Genomic DNA, 17,512 nt, shown 5'->3' with positions numbered 1-17,512 from the left:
AGTGGCCTCTATGGATCATATATTTTCTGGCGGGGCATTTAGGTCTACAGGCAGTAGCCCGTGGCATAGAGTGTTAGTGTCGTGCTACCTATCCGGGTGCCTCTGAACTACCGGACTTAGTACGGTGCAGGTTAGCCCGAGCATAACATGGAGTATCCAGTCAGGGGATAATCCCTCGTGTCGCAGCGCACCAACCAGACTGTCGCAGGCGGGGTTGGAACAGCCCCATGTACAGGGCCTTGTATCAATAAATCGGATGTTCGTCGCGGACTGGTGGATATTAATTCTACGTCTTAGCTTGTCCCTCTCTGGCCACACTGGCCGAACCCCACTCTACCTAGTACAACTGAGCAACCGGGCGTCGAGCGACGGAGGGTGAGCGGAGCGACGACAAAATCTTGTCACTTGAAAAAAACGACAATACAAATACAAACTTAGTTTTAGTGTTGTAATGAGTTTTAAAATGTTTCAGGTTAATATTTTAGTAATGGTATAGAAGTATAACTTCTAACATGTGCAGAAATGTTTTAGTATTATCTGTTTAATGAATTTTAACCAGATGGACAGTATTTAAATAAAATCCCTTGTCGAAAATCAAGTTCAAAGTATTTGGGTGGCGGAGGGGGGGGGGGGGTTACGTTTGGTGGAGGGGGGGGGGGGTTACGTTTGGTGGAGGGGGGGGGGGGGTTACGATTTTTCAAGTCTTTTTCGCTTACATTGGAGCACTTTCCTATAGTTTCAAATTTCAGATTGTTTTGTATTGCCATCTGCAGGTGGTCGTCGTCCGTCCGAAGGCCATAAAGCCCGGCCTCCACCCGCCAGTATTAAACCCCGCTAACGGAACGCAACCCTAGCCCAGGTCACGTGAGTCAAGCGAGCCGACGACGTCGGTGAGTGTTTAAATAGATTACGCCCGTATGCCAACTCCACCAAACAACTCTTATGCTTCATTAATTACGGGGAGTAATTAAGTGATTTTTAATTATCAAAACCCTTAAGAGTGAAAGTGCGTCGTAGGGGTGCAGTGGTTTTCCCCGTGGGAAACCGCAATTAATAAACGTTCGGAACATCCCTTACGGCCTTCCGCCAATAATTAACAACAGCATAAATCAACCTAATTAACCTCCCCGTTTTCACCTGCAAATAGCCACTGGAGTAGTCAACAAGTGACAGACAGTCTCCAGCTTGACTTTCTATTTTCAAATATTATTAATCTCAATTTTATTATAGGCCTTCCGCCAACTAATTCAGACAGATGTCATTAAGTTACGAGGGTTCTAGAAATAATAATAACTAATTATAATTATAAATTTGGAATAACGGCACATTAGAAAGTTCGGCGCGTCATGACGCTTCCTCCCCCCCCAAGCCGGCACAAAGCGGCAGTAGAGTTTTACTCACGGGCCGGGGCGGACACGTGATCCCGCGGGGAGACTTCAACTTTTGTGCTACTGATCTCTTCATACTGGTAAATATTATAATTCATTAAAACCTCTTTTTTCCTCTCCCCGCGTGTCCCCGTGCCCTTTTCCGGTGCAGGGCTTAACCCGGCCGCGTTAATTTTTGCTCGTCGCGCAACAACGGTTCGCGACGCAGTCACCTTACGGTCCGGGCCGACTCCCGCGAACAGAACTTAATTTAATTCGTCGAGCAGACACCTGCCGGCTCCAAACGTAAAGACTTTCCTTTTAATATTACCTTCGTGGGCCCGCGACTCACACAGGTGAGCCCGGGCACGAAGCTAATTGCAGTTTATCACGGGAGTGGCCGTTAACCCACTCAAACTCTTCGACGACCCCCAAGCCCATGTAGGGATCTTATTTGCAAGTGCCGCAACGTAACACGTAATTAATTATTCAGTGCGAGTGTGTGTAGTGTCAGCGTATTTGTCCAGTGTAAGTGTATAACTTGTGCCCATCCACACTTTGTGAGATGCGGGATTAAAAACCAGCACCTAATTAACGTGTTCTTTATTTCATAGACGTCCCCTGAACAGTTAGGAAACAGTCCTCTACACTGTTTAGGGCCAGTGCGTATTAAAAGCAGGGACTCCCTTCCACCATCAACAGCCGCCGATCCTAGTGGAACACGCAGGGGCAAAAACCCACGACCACCTCGGTTAATACTCAAATTAACCTGGCGCCCGCCGGAGATTTCATTAAGAGCCACTAACACCACTAGGACCGCCCCGAGTCTCGATCACGAGACCGCGGGTGACGGCAAGGTTATTGTGACAATCAACGTTAATGATTCAAGTAGTGAGTTCTAGCAACTGGCAGAGAAATTAAGTTTGTGATTCGCATCTAAAATTTTGATATGTACTTGAAAAGCGATCGGTATGTTCATCACGCGTGGCATTATTATTATAAAGAATTCTTTAAATTTCGTGTCTGAGTTTCGTATTATAAGATTATTTGCATCATACACATGAGAACACATGCATTTGATAGTTACCGAGGTTAGATGTTTACACATCACTGGGGAATGCTGAAAGGCTCACTCACATATTTATTTTTTAATATTTGTAAACCCAGCCTCAGATCATGCTTGGGAGTCTGAACTATCTCTTGTCTATGGCTGCGATCCAATGTGCAACTAGTAGCAATTTAGGGCGCGGTTACACGGGAGTCTGAACTACTTCAGGTGAACATGTTCAGCTGTTGAGTGTGGTTACACACAGTCTGAACATGTTTCGTTCGAGGCCATTTCCCATTTAACTTAAACAGGTTGGCAAAGTAGTTCAGATCGACATATCTTCTACATTAGCCTCTGATTGGCTGTTTAGAATATAAACAGTCTTTTGCAGAAATTCAAGATGGAAAGTGTTTCTGGCACAAGTTCGAGTAATATTTTACCGAATGCAACAAAAAAAAATCAAAAGATAATTATATATATTTTTTTTAATTGATCCTGACCTTAATTTTCTTAAAACTGAGATAGGTACTCTCGCTCAAAAAATAATAATAAATAAGTTTAAAAATTTTACTGTGCATGTTGTTTGAATTCCCGATTTGTAAAAAAAAATATTGAGCAATATGAAAACACATTCCATTTCTGCTGATAATGCTGTATAAACAAGTGAGAAAATCCCGCGTTTCCTGGATACAATTACAAAATAGAGATCAACAACACAGTCATTCGTTGACAGTAGACAATCGGTTTTAGAGCTAAACACACTTTTCAGCAACTACCGTATAACCGTACACTTTCGCATTTGTAAACGTGTTTACTTAAAACATGTTCACCTGAAGTAGTTCAGGGTCCCGTGTAACCGCGCCCTTACAATTATTGATACAATTTAAGTCCTCATATGGCCATATTTACTTAGAGGATTCTGGTTGCTGGTTCGAGCCATTGACCAATACAAAAGAAATAGACTAGTATTTAAGTCGACAAATTGAAGTCTTTACCTTTCTATTACTTGAAAAAGAGATTGAAAATATAAACTTTTACAATAATATTTGGTAGGGATGGGTAGTTCGCGAACTACCAGTTCATTTTGAACTGTTCTGACGAGCGAACTAGGTGACTAGTTCGCTGTTACCAAAAACAATCGTTCTTTCGTTCTTTGCGTGTTTCTCGTCTCCTACTCTGCTTGGTCCTTACTGCGCATGCGCGAAAGATCCCCCCCCCCCCTAAAAAACATTGTCAAACAATATGCCACGTCTTTCTTTCTTGCTTTCTTCCCTCTCTTACGTTTGTTCTTTATTTGGTCTCTTCCCCCCCCCCCCCCCCACCCTTTTTCTATATTTCACCATCGCTTCGTCGTTCGTCAGTTCCAAGTACTGATCTGAACTACGAAGACCGAAGAGAAAGGGAGTACATATACACACTGAACTAGATAGTTCAAAGACATAGATAGTTCACACAGTAAGTTTATTTAATTGCGTAGTTAGGCTGTCGGTCATTATTTTCGTTTCGTTCTTTCTTGCGCAATGATGTATCGTTTGACGATCGTGAACTCTTAATTTTTATCTAATATTCTTTAGACATTTACATTACATTTTGGCATTAAAAAACGTGTCACGTAAATAAGTGTAATTACGTGAAAATTTCAGATAGCCTATACAATCTGAAATTAAACTTTAATTACACATAGACCACACATTAAAAAACTACACTAAAATTTAAAGAAACATAATAAAACTTACCCAATACGAAAAAAATCAGCTTAGGTTGTCACAGATGAGAAAACACTATACCATTATTTTGTTTTGTACACAAGTGAAAATAAGCACATTACTTGCAGAAAATAAATTAATACACATTCAAAAATGTAAGAATTGTGTGAAAGAAAAACAATATGATAGTCGTTCATTTGTAATGGGAGATATTGTTTACAAGCATCGGATTACTGTGTGCCTCTTTTATTTATAGAAAAAGAAATGCCCATAAAACAAAAAGTCTGTAACGATTGTGTTGGTGTCATGTAGGTATGGAATATTTTGGAAACCGCGATACAGTCCGCGACCGATGTAGTTCAATAGAACGGTTCCTAAAGAACTAGTCTTTGACGTGACTAGTTCCGAACGAACTAGTTCTTTCCAAAGAACTATATTTCCCATCCCTAATATTTGGGTTAACCTTGTAATTTCGATATTCAAGCAATTTAATACTACTTTTAATAATTAATTGAACGAAATACACTACTTTCCAGTGCATTTCACTCGCGATTTCGCAACTGCTGTTAAGTGTTAAAATGTGAACTAAACGAAAACAATGAACGGGATCGCTGATGCCTCACCTGAAGTTTGAGTAGGTACTACTATTCAATTTGCTCTATGGTAGGAGGGGCCGGTTCCAGCTGGTAACAATTGCGTGGCGCTGAAAATGATAATAAATTGAATCTTTAATTTTGTTTTTCAGGAACAGTTATATAAATAACTATATCAACAAAATTTTGCGACGTAAATGGGTTAGTAAATTTAAATTTTTTACTTTGACTTGGATTTCTGTGAGTAGGCCTAAATATAAAATATTATTATAAGATAATTTTTCAAATGAACACAGTGTCCCTTGCCCACAATAGCATTATTCCTGAAATAAAGATAGAATGAAACGCATATAACCAGATATTGAAGTCTTATCAATGTTATTTAGGAGGTTAGAATTTAAATTTTCTTCACTCGTACTGTTATTGCTTTTACAAATATTGTTGATGGTTTGTTACATACTTATGGTGCCATTTTCACACCACCAGGTGACTACTGTTAATACAAATTTACAATCTGTAAAGTTTTTATCTTTGCCATACCAAGAACCTACTGCTAAACAGGATGTACAAAAGTTCTTTTCAGAGAGTAGTAGTATTATTCTTCCAGAAACCACACATGACCCATATTTTTATACCATTAATTCTACAACATGTTTTATTCTCGGTACTGAACTGGGTTACATGAGGCGTAGAGGTAACATAACCAGATGTGAATGCAAGAAAGGCTGGCATGGTACAGACTGTGGGCTACCAGAAGTAATGTGGCGAGCATTCATGGCATCTAAGCGGAAAATTCTCCCTCGTCGCCGATTGCAACCCAGAAGGGTCATCTACGGCTTCCCTGTAATCGGCAAAGAGACACAGCTCGCGGAGATCACACTGCATGAGTTATTTAAAGTGGTAGATCTTTATGTGGTGTGTGAGTCAAACTATACTAGGCTTGGAGAACAAAAGAAACTTTACTTTAAAAACAGGCTGATGAAACACTTTTTGAAAGGCACTGAACACAAAATACTATATCTTTCAGCTGATGTGTATAAACAACAATCAAAAATTACTTCTGACACATATTTTAACCATTTGGAAAGAATTGTGTGGTCCAAAAGTATATCAACAATCAAGAACCTGCACAGCGATGATCTGTTCGTCGTGATGAACGCTTACGAAATACCGAACGCCAAAGCAATACTGTATTTGAAGTTGTACGACGGGTGGCCCCAACCAGTCGGGTTCAGGCTACGATGGTCTGCGTATGGGTTTTTCTGGCAGCACCCAAAGAAGACAGTGGTGGTTCCCAGGGGAGCGACTGCACAGCTAATGAAAGACCTGTACCACAGTGACGCGGGCTCTCACCGTGGAGACAAGGATCACAGAACATGGCGAGAGTTTAAGATGGTGGTGGGGGACCTGAACCACTACGGGGGGTGGTACTGCAGCTGGTGCCTCGAGCCATCGGCCATCGTCGACACGTTGGCACAGACACCACCAAGCGCCAGCCCCGTGCTGTGGTCCGCTGGTGACCACAAGGTCGTGGACTCGCGTTACGTTGAGGACCTGATCGGGACGGGCATCTGGCTGGACGGTAAGACACCCCTGCTGCGCTGCTACCGACATCGAGACCCCTACTTCGCTCCGGAGTACGTCATGAACAACACTTGGATGTACGACTCTCTGATCACCAACTTCTACAGTGACATTGATTACAACTAGTGGACGTGCGATGGGAATGTTTACGTTCTGTGCTGTGATTTGAGCTAGTTGTGAAATACTGCTTACGTGCCTGCAGATCAACTGTGATTAACATTATTGTTTCTATCTGTTCTAAAACCAGTGGTAAAAGTCTGCAATCAAACATTATAAGGCCACTGTGCAACAATCAAATTTTAGTTACTATATTAGTAATTATTACCCCCACACCTTTAAAAAATTACTTCATATATAGTGGTACCTAACCTGAATTAATAAATAGGTCTTTAAAAGCCTTCCAACTGTTTTAAATTTACCACTATCCCCCATTTTAATTTTTCTATTACTTAGAGCTGGTATAAATTTAATTACAGTCTCCTCAAATCTTGTGAGCTGTATCTCATTTACCACTGGTTACCCTGTCATATACTACTTGTGATTCTTGCAATACTCCTAGCATTGTTTAAATGAAAACCAAAAAGCACTTTAAACATCCAAAAGTTCTAAAATGTTTTTACAATGGCTGTGATACTAATGTTAAATGTTGTTGACTTTAATTGTTCAAAATTTTAACAACTTTACTAGCAAGAAAGAGGTGTTAGTGATATACTAGTGATTTATTATTGTATACTACCCAGTAATCAATGTTCCTAATTTTTTCCATCCTGCACATTTTAATACAATGTTTCCAATATGCATATTTAAAGGCCTCGTATGTATTGTTGCAGAATTTATTTATTCCATAAGAGGAGTTAAATACTGTGCTAGTGTAACTTGTGTTGGTTTTGATCAGGTAGCTGGTATGCATGTGTGTTCTTTGTAGCAGGACGTAGCTAAGCAATGCATGTAGGTTAGCATGTGTGCTTCCAGAAAGTATCTTCCGAATATGTATTACAAGCATTTTATTCTGGTGAGCCTGGATGAAAGGCCTCTTTGTTTCAAATAGCTTGAATGATTTTTTCTTTACCATACCAATGAAGGCAATTAACACTTTTAAAGTCAATTAAGTGCAAAATATGTAGGCCTATGGTATTCAAGAGTAAGTCTCATGTATTGCAGTAAAGATATTATTGGTATCATTTTTAAGAAACATTAACAGAAAATATTGCAATAACACACTCATGTTATAAGTGATTAATGCTGACCCCCATTGTTATAGTAATGAAACAACTAGGAATAAATCAAGATTTTTAGGTATGCATCGTGTACACAAGTTCCACACTGATCCCATGTAATTAGCTGTCTATTGAGAAACCATGCATGTTTTGGGATCTGTCTACTTGACTTCCTTGGCAGTATAGGGAAATTCAAGTGACATTCCAGCTCTTTTCACATACATGAAGTATGATGGTATATAATATTCCAACTACATATAAATAGTATGAACCGTTAAGGCCCCCACCTACTTGGGCACATATACAATGTGCAGAGTTTCCGAAACAACCACGGAATTTGAAAACTGCTCATGATACCAGAGTAGTCTCTGTTTACGAAAAGCATTTAAATAATTTTCAGGCATGAAACATCCGGTACAGATTCTTGAAAGCACTCATGGGACTTGCATTACACCTTTATCTTCATTTCCCTATCATATTACGTTATGGTCACCAGCACAACGAGAAGACTACGTGCCAGTCCACAGCCTTGCGCTTAGAGGCATACCACATTAGAAGAACATGCGAGCGTCACACTTATCATCCTGCCTCAGCACTAACACAAACACACCCCTGACTAGGAAGGTGCCTTAAGTCATATCTCAATATCATTTGTGAACTGATGTGGCCTCTTGTAAATTGGTTCAGTGGCCTTGTGTGTGGAGAACACACAAGCCAAGTCCATCTGCTAGGAAACATCTCGTCGAAGTGCACATACCTGCAGTACTACAGTGTTTGAGGACGACACTTGTAAGGGCTCAACCCGTGGCACATAGTGTATGATCCGTTCGCAGTAGTACATCCACGTAGGTGTTCCGATCCATCTTTGACAATAGCAGTGAATAACCTGGTCTTGCATTACACTACCCCACAGCTTTTGTTTTGGGACTAATCTGTGCATGTTGTGGCTGTGAACTTCACCAGAGAAATGGGATGTTGCCCTTGTCAGTGAAAATAATTTTTTTGTGGTGTCGATGCCAGCGCTACCAACTTCCAGGCATACTCATCAGTAATCACATTTATGCACACAATAAAACATGCGTAATACAAACACCAAATACTACACTCTACAAAAAAAAACAATAACTCCAAGGCAGTAACAAGCTGAACAATCCATTCAATAATTATAAAACAACACAGCTTTGCAGACAACTTAATGTTTAAAAAGGTAATATGTAAGTTTCGGAACAACATTTGAGGTACTTTAACAAAAGGTTGCCCTTCCTATTAAATGATCCACTTGAGCTAGCGATATTTATCAAATGATAATTCACTATGTTCCATTGTGTTTTTCTGTTTCCGTAATAAATAATACAGCGAGTTCTGTAACTGGAAGTCTAAATCTGCAATAATTACGTAAAATCAGTATTTTGTGGTAGCACTGCAACACAGGCGAGAAATTGTCTGTGGAATACTGATGTGCTGTGAGGCTACCAGCTTTTAACTGTTGGGGTAATCAAACCCCAAACTTTTAAAACTTTTATGAAACACTTCTGTCTGGGTGGATGTGGAATTATCACACACGCTAAGCTTGACAAGTGGATTTCGCTGGGACTTCACTAAACCAGTTTTTAGAAGATGCTCCTTTGTTCTTTCTGTCCTATCTCGACAGTTATAAAGTAATATCTTTAGGGCTAAATCACAAAGTTTGTCTTACAGAGCCAGACTATAAAAATACTCACTTCCTAAACAACTGGCTGAGTAATGTAACATGTCTTTGTATGCTAAATGTTGGGGGAAACCAAAACTCATAGTTTCTCTACCATCTTAGTGGAATTACTTGTGGTATGCAGAATATAAATTCTTACCATATTTATTTAAATTCGTGTAGGAACTTTGTGGACATTATGTATGTAAAGTAAAATAAATGTAAAATGTTTGTTTCAATTCCAACATCACTGTAAAGCTATATTAAAAAAAGTATTTTTAGATATAAGTGTAATTATTATTGTTACCTGGTTAGTTACCATTAGAATTTACTTTTCAATATGTCATCTTTTCATACTAATATGTTAGAATAGTTTCCAAACAGCAACTGACTTTTGTGTACCTCAGCACTTAGGTTATAATTGATTCTGGGTGTTCTGATGTGTTCAGATGCCTGAGGTCCAGAACCTCTGTTGTTAATATATTGAAGCTAGAGACAGAAAGGCCTACAATGGCACGGCCACCAATGTTATTGGTGGACTTTCGTCAATTGAAACTCTATCCTTTGCTTTGTCCCTGTTTAGCAAACAAACCATAAAGAAATGAAATGATTATTCATGTCAGTATTGGTGGCAATCAAAAATTTAACATTTTAGCAATTAGCATTTGATTACCGGCTCTCTGCTCTATACATGTATGTATTAGTAAACTTTTCATAGTGTATATATCATATCTGTACACTTTTTAAATCAATTTCTGAACAAAAATCACAGCTTGTTAAATGGGAATCAAGGAATGTGTTCATGTTCTGGTGTACACTCATGTGTCTAAACATCCTAACATGACATTTGATTGGCGGCTGCTCTCTCTCTCTCTCTCTCTCTCTCTCTCTCTCTCTCTCTATATATATATATATATATACACACACACACACACACACACACACACATATATATATACATACACACATACATACATACATACATTATCAAAATTAACTAGCTTTAATGAAATGCTGCTACACTGTGTCTCATGATGTTTGCTATAAGACAAATGCAAATCACATTTCTTTAAATGCATTTTTTTTAAATGAAAGAATTTAAAATATACAATGTACACAAAAATCAGTTTGCTAAGTACCAAACAAAACTTTAAGTGTTCAAATATTATCAATTTCTCAGATGTGCCAAATTGTTTTGTAAGTTGACAACAAGCATTTCTAACAACAATGGGTAGAAGAAACCATTAAAGAGAGATGTACAAAAATGGAGGTGTGATCTTATTCAATAAAACTGGTGAACTAACAGTGGATTGTTACCCTATGGTAGGCTGAGAATTACTATAAGTTTAAGCTGCCAACATCCTGATATTCTTAGGGCTGACCGTACTTCCCATAAATTGTCCCTCAATGGGACAATCAAACATGTCTTCTTTTACATTTTACTAATTTCTTCTTTGAATTAGGAGTAAAAAGTTTATATATATATATATATATATATATATATATATATATATATATATATATATATATATATATATATAAATAAAATCTTAGCCTGAGAAAAATATTAGAAAAACTTTTTGAAAAGAGTTTTTTTTGCTGCTGTCAGATGCAAATAAAATGAAAAAAAATTCTACAAATAATGCTATTAAATAGTAAGAATACAATTTTTTTTTAAACTTTTTTTTTTTAAATTTTTTACTTGTCTCCCCCCCCCCCAAAAAAAAAATAAAAAAAAATAGAAGTCACGTACGTACACTACCCCTCAGGCCACGCAGGCTGACTACGAAGGTTATTTTTTATATGTGGAATGTTGGTCAGGATAATGCTGTGCAGATCATTACTGTAAACACACCTTCATGTAAAATCTAGTACACACAGGAATATTTTGTGAACAAGAAGGCTTTAAACACACAGTCCCACAAAGTGAATGGCTGCTAAGTATACAAGTCACCAAGCCAAATCAATATTTATTAAGGCACTAGATAATGTGATAGAGATATTGTCATTCTTGTATCAGCCTTATGTAAGCAAACAGTAAACATTTTGTATTGGAAATGTATAAGAGTTTAATGTTAGTTTTAGATTAAATTTATATTACCTAGATAAATTTTAAGAAGCATCTCAGCACTTAATAATTTTAATATAAAGAAAAAATGTATGTGATGATTAAGAAATGAGGGTACAAAATGTAAAGAGGAAACATGCTGGAAGAAGCTAACAAGTCTCAGTAAATACGGGCCTGTAAATGAACCTATTGCGAGATGTGCATTAAGCTTTCCCAAATCTGTTAGCTGTACCATTCATAAAGTGCACCCTCATCTGCTGCCGTGAGAGATGGTTCCACTGAACCTCCTCTGAATGGCAATGTGCCGTCCACTGCCTCAGATCAGAGTATTCTGTAATAGTTTCAGACACTTTGTGCCTTGCTTACAAGGCAAGGAGGAAAACATACAATAAGCTTGGCATAAACACGTCAGTATAGGATCTTGAAGAATGGTTCATTTCTAGTCCTAAATTCACAAAATGTTTTTTCCACTTTTACAAGTTTACTTTTTTGTACCATCACTTCTGGATTTATATTTCCATACATCTTTGTGTGAGGCCCTTTTTTATTTTTCTGTGAAATTTTTCATTAGTGGCCTTCACAAATTTTGAATTAAAAAAATAATCTGAATTTTGCAAATTGTATGCATTTTACGTCATTTATTTCACAGTAGCTATTTTGTGAGTTTATGTTTAGTGTACTGGTTTTGTATTATTTTCCATTTATCTTCACTATGCTGAAGGAAGAAGCTAGTTTGTTCTAGGCTTAGGTGGTGGAGAAAAAACTGCCAAAGGTTTTAAATGGAGAAATCAGTTCTTAGCAAATCTACTTTATTTTAATTATATTTTAACAACACACAACAAAATAAATACGTATAAAATGTCTAATTTTAATTCCAATCCATTACAACTGCACTGTTAGCAAAATATTTTAATGAATATGTAACTTATGTGTGTTAGTCTAATATGTAAGTGAAATATTAAGTATTAGCTACTTAGTCAAGCACGTGAGTATTCTGCTCATGGTGGCAATTAAAACAAAGAATAGCAAAGTAAGTTAATTATATACATTGTTTCAATGAACTACCTAAAGTAACTGGTTAAATTCACATAACTTGCACACATGTCCTTGTCAGAAGTGTACTTCCTAACTTATTTCCTGTTACGTTAACGCTTTGATAAACACTTTATACAGTGTGCTGTTGGCATATTATGCTACCTGTGCAACAACTCTGGAAGTTATAAGCTGCTGGGATACTTTTTAGTTTTTACTCATCCCTCTGCCTCAGTGTGGTCATCTATTATAATGGCTTGTTTTTGAAAAACCTAACATTTACTGAAACATACTTTATGGTAATTAGCATTTATGAAGTTCTAATGTTCAAACCCATTGCATCTACTTTGTAAATTTAGACCTGACGAAATTGAGTAAATACTACCATAAACAGGAAAGTATGCAAGTGGGTGGGGGGGGGGGGGGGGGGAGATGGTGGCATTTTAACCCCTGCTCCCCAAATCTTAAAACATTTATCACCACCAACAAATAGAAAGAATTTGAAAGCAAACAGCACAGGCAAAATAAATTCCACCCTCCACCCATCCTGAAATGAAATTCTGTGTATACTCCTTACTATAAAGACCAACAGTACCAGCAGATGTGTTACAGTTTTGTCTCAATTGAAGTCTTGAAATAGTGAACAAAGTGTTATTTATACCACCCCAGAACGTTTGGAAACCTATTACTGCACACCAACTTCTGAAGGAACATGGCACAAGTGCCAATACTGGAGTGATCTGATTTTTATATCATGCCTGCTTGTTGGCACATCTTAAAAAAACACAAGGTAAACAGATCTGATACCAGCTGTTCATACCTTGTCCTGACAGGTTTGATTTCGTTTCCGTTTCAAACTCTCCCATGCACTCTGATACATTAGTGTAATAGCAATGACTTTTATTAAATATAAATATGGACATACTGATATAATTACAGGCAAAATGATCACATCTGATATTTCTGATGCATCTTGCTTGATTGGCTGTTAGGGAAATCCATCTAACGTTTGTCTCTTTATGATGCAGGATTTTATAGGTCTAAATTTTAATTCAAATTCCCACTGTTAAATTAACAAAACAATGTAAACAAATTATACTTTTTTTTTTTTATAAAACAAGGGCTGACTATACTTCATAAGCTCTCAAGGCACTTAGCAATGTACTGTACAACTGATTTTTTATTAGTATCTATAATGCTATGAAAAAAAATACCTGGAATCTGTATGTAAAAAATAGGAAATGAAACTAAAACTTTCTTTGGAAACTTTTTAAAAAAGTCAGGTTATTTATTCTTTTAAAGGACCTGCAAAAACTAAAAATTGCTTCCAAAACCTTCGGATAATTTTGGCCAAGTTAAGTTGGAGGGTTATGACGACACCAAAAATGTTACTAGAGCAGCCGTGTTTGACAAGTTGGACTGCTTTAACTTACATTGAATATTTTGTATATAGAATAGATTCTAAAATTTGTAGGATATTTGGTGGAATCAGCTAATCAGAATTGTGCCTAGCAAAAATGTATATGATGAATGTTTCCATTTTTTGAAATGGGGAAGGATACATGAAAAAAGATTATGAGCAGGTAAACTATGTTTTTAAGAGTGTTGTCTGTAAATCAACTTTTTAGTATAGTTTTATTATAAAGTTTGAGCTAGCTCTGTCAAATAATTAACATTGATAATTTGACCGGGTTAAAACAAGTTTTAGGTTATCTGTCCAACTTAATTTTATGCAAAAATTTGAAAACCTATGTTATGTCCAATAACACTCGTAAAAATCTTTATTATCAAATTTAGTGTGACAGGGTTTTAACAGAAAAATAACTTTTTTTTAATAATTTTTTGTTGTTCTTTGTCACATATTTCAAAGTCTCTTATTAAAGTTATTTTAAAATAAGATAACTGAGATAGTAGAAATGCTTACGTATTTAATTAAAAAACTGCACTAAAGAAGTAACTATGTACTTTTTAACTTTCGGATTATGTACAATAATTGCGTATACCTTGTAGATAGTTATTTAGAACCCTTTCAAAAACTTTTGAATGAACATTTATTTTGTCATCAGCAGAAGCATACACAAAGTTTCATTTTGAAAAGGGGGGTGGGGGTTAGAACAACTTTGCCCGCAGTGTGCTTTCAAATTCTTTCCATTTGATGGTGAGAATACTATATTTCTTTAGGATTGGGGGGGGGATATATCCCCCATCCCCTCTCTTGTGTATGCCCCTGGCCTTCAGTGAAACATAACCATTGCAATCAGAATATCGGAATATTTACAAACTGTGCTATTCACTGTCAACACAAGCCATGCAACTAAGATGTATCATGTAGCAATTCTCTATCTGTGATGTGTGTTGGTTAAAAAATATCTTCTAACAATTTGTGTACAGTTTCTGACACATGTCTGAAGTGTCTGTTATGAGTTGCCTTTGTAGTACAGTTTCTGACACATGTCTGAAGTGTCTGTTATGAGTTGCCTTTGTAGACTGATAAAAGTAAAACAAACTTATCTTAAAAAAGACACAATTTTGTTTACAGTGTAAAATATATGTTAATGCAGACTAATATAATGTTTAATACTAAGGTGTTACCATCAACACAACTGCCTGCTTCTGTATTATAATTATAACCTTATGTTTGGTTAATATATTTTGTTGTTGATCAAGTGAAATTAAATCTCAGAGAAATTAATGTGTAATGAGCTTACCTAATTATCTCAATACACCAATGAGAATGCTAATGCATTTTTTAAAACATATCTTTAAAAGTGTGATATTATTATGTTTGTGTTATTTACACATCTTGTATATATGTTGCTCAATAAAATAAATTATAACATGACTTGAAGTTCTACCATTGTTAACATATTTCATTCCTACCAATTAAAAAAAAATTTAATCCAGTAGTGGTTGGTGAATTCAAAACATGATTGTCCACACAATGTACTGAGACATAAAATGTTTCTCCAAGAATAAGTAAATATTTTGATTGCAACAAAATCACTATGGTTTCAAATATTAAATTTAAGGATGAAAATGAATATCAATTAATAGTATTGGAGAACAAACAAAAATTGACAGCATTTTAGCCCACATATTGTCATAGACTCCCAACTCCTAGCTACTTTATATATGATACAGTGGCAGCGAGCTAATACAAGTATTTAATCCTGAAAAGCTTCAGGTTACACTAGCACACATTATAGTCTAGTCTACAATAGTCAGAAATTGTGGGTAGTAAGTTTCCTTCGCCATCTGCCCCTACCAGAATGTGTCTACAACTGTGATATCCGAAACATCAGGTTCCAAAATTTACTCAACAGATAGCATTAAATAATTTCTTCAATTTTTCAATCTAAACAGTTTGGAGGCTACCATATATTTGCTACATTATGTACACATTAAGGTCAAATTTGGAAAAAAATAAAAATAAGTTTAAAATATATAAAATAGCTTTGAAATGGAATCTGTAAACTTACTGCCAACTCCTGCCTTGATGTCAAACGAATCATTTGGACTAATAAGTTCACTCCATCTTTCCAATAGAGGTTTTGATTGCGCACATATTTGGATAGGTTTAATTAATTCAAAAAAGTGTTGGCTAGGACGGTACATGTAAAACATTGGAATACGAAAGCACTATATTCTATACTAAGCACTAAGCGAGTTCATATAAGGAACATGTAGTTCCGCTAAGTGCAAAGGCAATGTTCTTATTGGTAGTGGCAGTTACCCAAAATTTTATTTTTAAAAGTTATTTGTTACAAGCCCTTTACTCTGAACAATAAAGAGTCAGAGGCCAAGTTCTCTTACCAAAGCTTTAAAATAAATAAGTGGGACTTTTCCAACCTCCTAAAATTATTTCAGTGGAATTCATTGCTGCAAGTAATTATGTGCATTTGTATTTAAAATGGCTTGTAATGGTTACAGGTTGAGGTTTTATACAAATACACAACATAACATTTACAACTGTCGAGTGAAACCCACAAAAACGTGTGCACATTGTGTGTGTAATAAAGCACTTTACCACATATACTTTCTATAAAACACACAGGTTTCTTACTGCAAATTTGTCAAAATGGCAATTAATTAGGTAAATAAAAATTATGTTTGTGTGTATGTGTGTATAGGTTTCAGCCCAAAGGCTAGTTTGTTCCCAATCAGTACTGAAGTCTGTGTAATGACATTGTGTCATTGTGACGTAGTGTCGAGCACTAACAACTTTGAAAGCTGATAGCACTGTCTCTCTGTCTAGACTCGAAGTGCCAAAAAAGTGGACTGCATTCATGAATGCTACAATGAGATCACGAAAGCCCCTACGAAAAGCAACTTAACGCCAAAATACCATGCATACAACTGATCTGGCAATGAAGTGCCACCAGAACTTCTGTGGGTTTTGGAAAAATAATAAATTGTAATAACGCTTGACACTCGCCTCAGACTTTTTATGGTACATGATAAATTATGTTCATAACTAAAAACATGTCCGACATTAACTTTACTTCAACTTCAGATTTGACATGTTAATAGTAGTATTAATATTGGATAAGTCTTTAAGACTGAAGCAGTGAAGGACAGAAGAGGAAGATTTGGGGGTCAGAATACCTCGTTCCCTTTTCACTCATAATTAATTTCATAGTTTAATCTACGCTACATTTTCTTTACTAACTGGCAATATTATAACATGAATGTTATACACTTATTATATGTGTTAGTTATAAAATTGTCAAAAGAATAGAATTGAATCAGTTCAGCAAATGATTTAGAAAATTATGTCAAAGTACTGTTGCGATATGGGGTTCGTAAAGGATAGCCTTTTTAAAGAATTTTTATTACTACACAGTTTTATTTATTGCCACTTTTTACATCACTTACAAATAGTTATCTAAAATGCCTGATAATTAATTAATTTAAAAATGTTACTTCCCCAGTTACTCTGTTCTTACACACTGCACGCCTCGCTGGGCCGCACCTCTGGCGCAACTCTCGCCGCAGCACCCCTCGTGAACCTCTGTCGCGGGACTCCGTCGCCGCACTCCACCGTCGCCGTCGCACCTCCCTTCCACGAGGACCCAATTGACGCCTCGCTCGGAACTTTGCTTGGAACTCCGCCACCCCCACGACACTATTGCCCGGAACTGAATTCTCCGCCCTGGAACCTTCGTCCAGGGACTTTTCCGCTCTATCGCCCGGAAAATTCGCCGTGGGAA

General features: G+C 36.8%; 2 protein-coding genes across 3 annotated transcripts in view; one reads left to right on the top strand and one right to left on the bottom strand.

Annotated features, from left to right (window-relative positions):
• The window catches only part of LOC134530928 (UDP-N-acetylglucosamine--dolichyl-phosphate N-acetylglucosaminephosphotransferase), a 59,688-nt gene that overhangs the window by 24,002 nt on the left and 18,174 nt on the right, over nucleotides 1-17,512 (bottom strand). The window lies entirely within an intron of this gene.
• Nucleotides 4,521-15,162, top strand: LOC134530930 (beta-1,4-mannosyl-glycoprotein 4-beta-N-acetylglucosaminyltransferase). Its single transcript, XM_063366248.1, has one exon. The coding sequence runs from the start codon at nucleotides 5,090-5,092 to the stop codon at nucleotides 6,422-6,424; it is 1,335 nt and encodes a 444-aa protein (XP_063222318.1). The 5' UTR covers nucleotides 4,521-5,089; the 3' UTR covers nucleotides 6,425-15,162.

Source organism: Bacillus rossius, chromosome 3 (assembly GCF_032445375.1).
Source record: "Bacillus rossius redtenbacheri isolate Brsri chromosome 3, Brsri_v3, whole genome shotgun sequence".
In the NCBI taxonomy this organism is placed as follows: domain Eukaryota; kingdom Metazoa; phylum Arthropoda; class Insecta; order Phasmatodea; family Bacillidae; genus Bacillus; species Bacillus rossius.
Note: the sequence above shows the minus strand (reverse complement) of the source record. Positions and strands in the feature narration are given on the sequence as shown.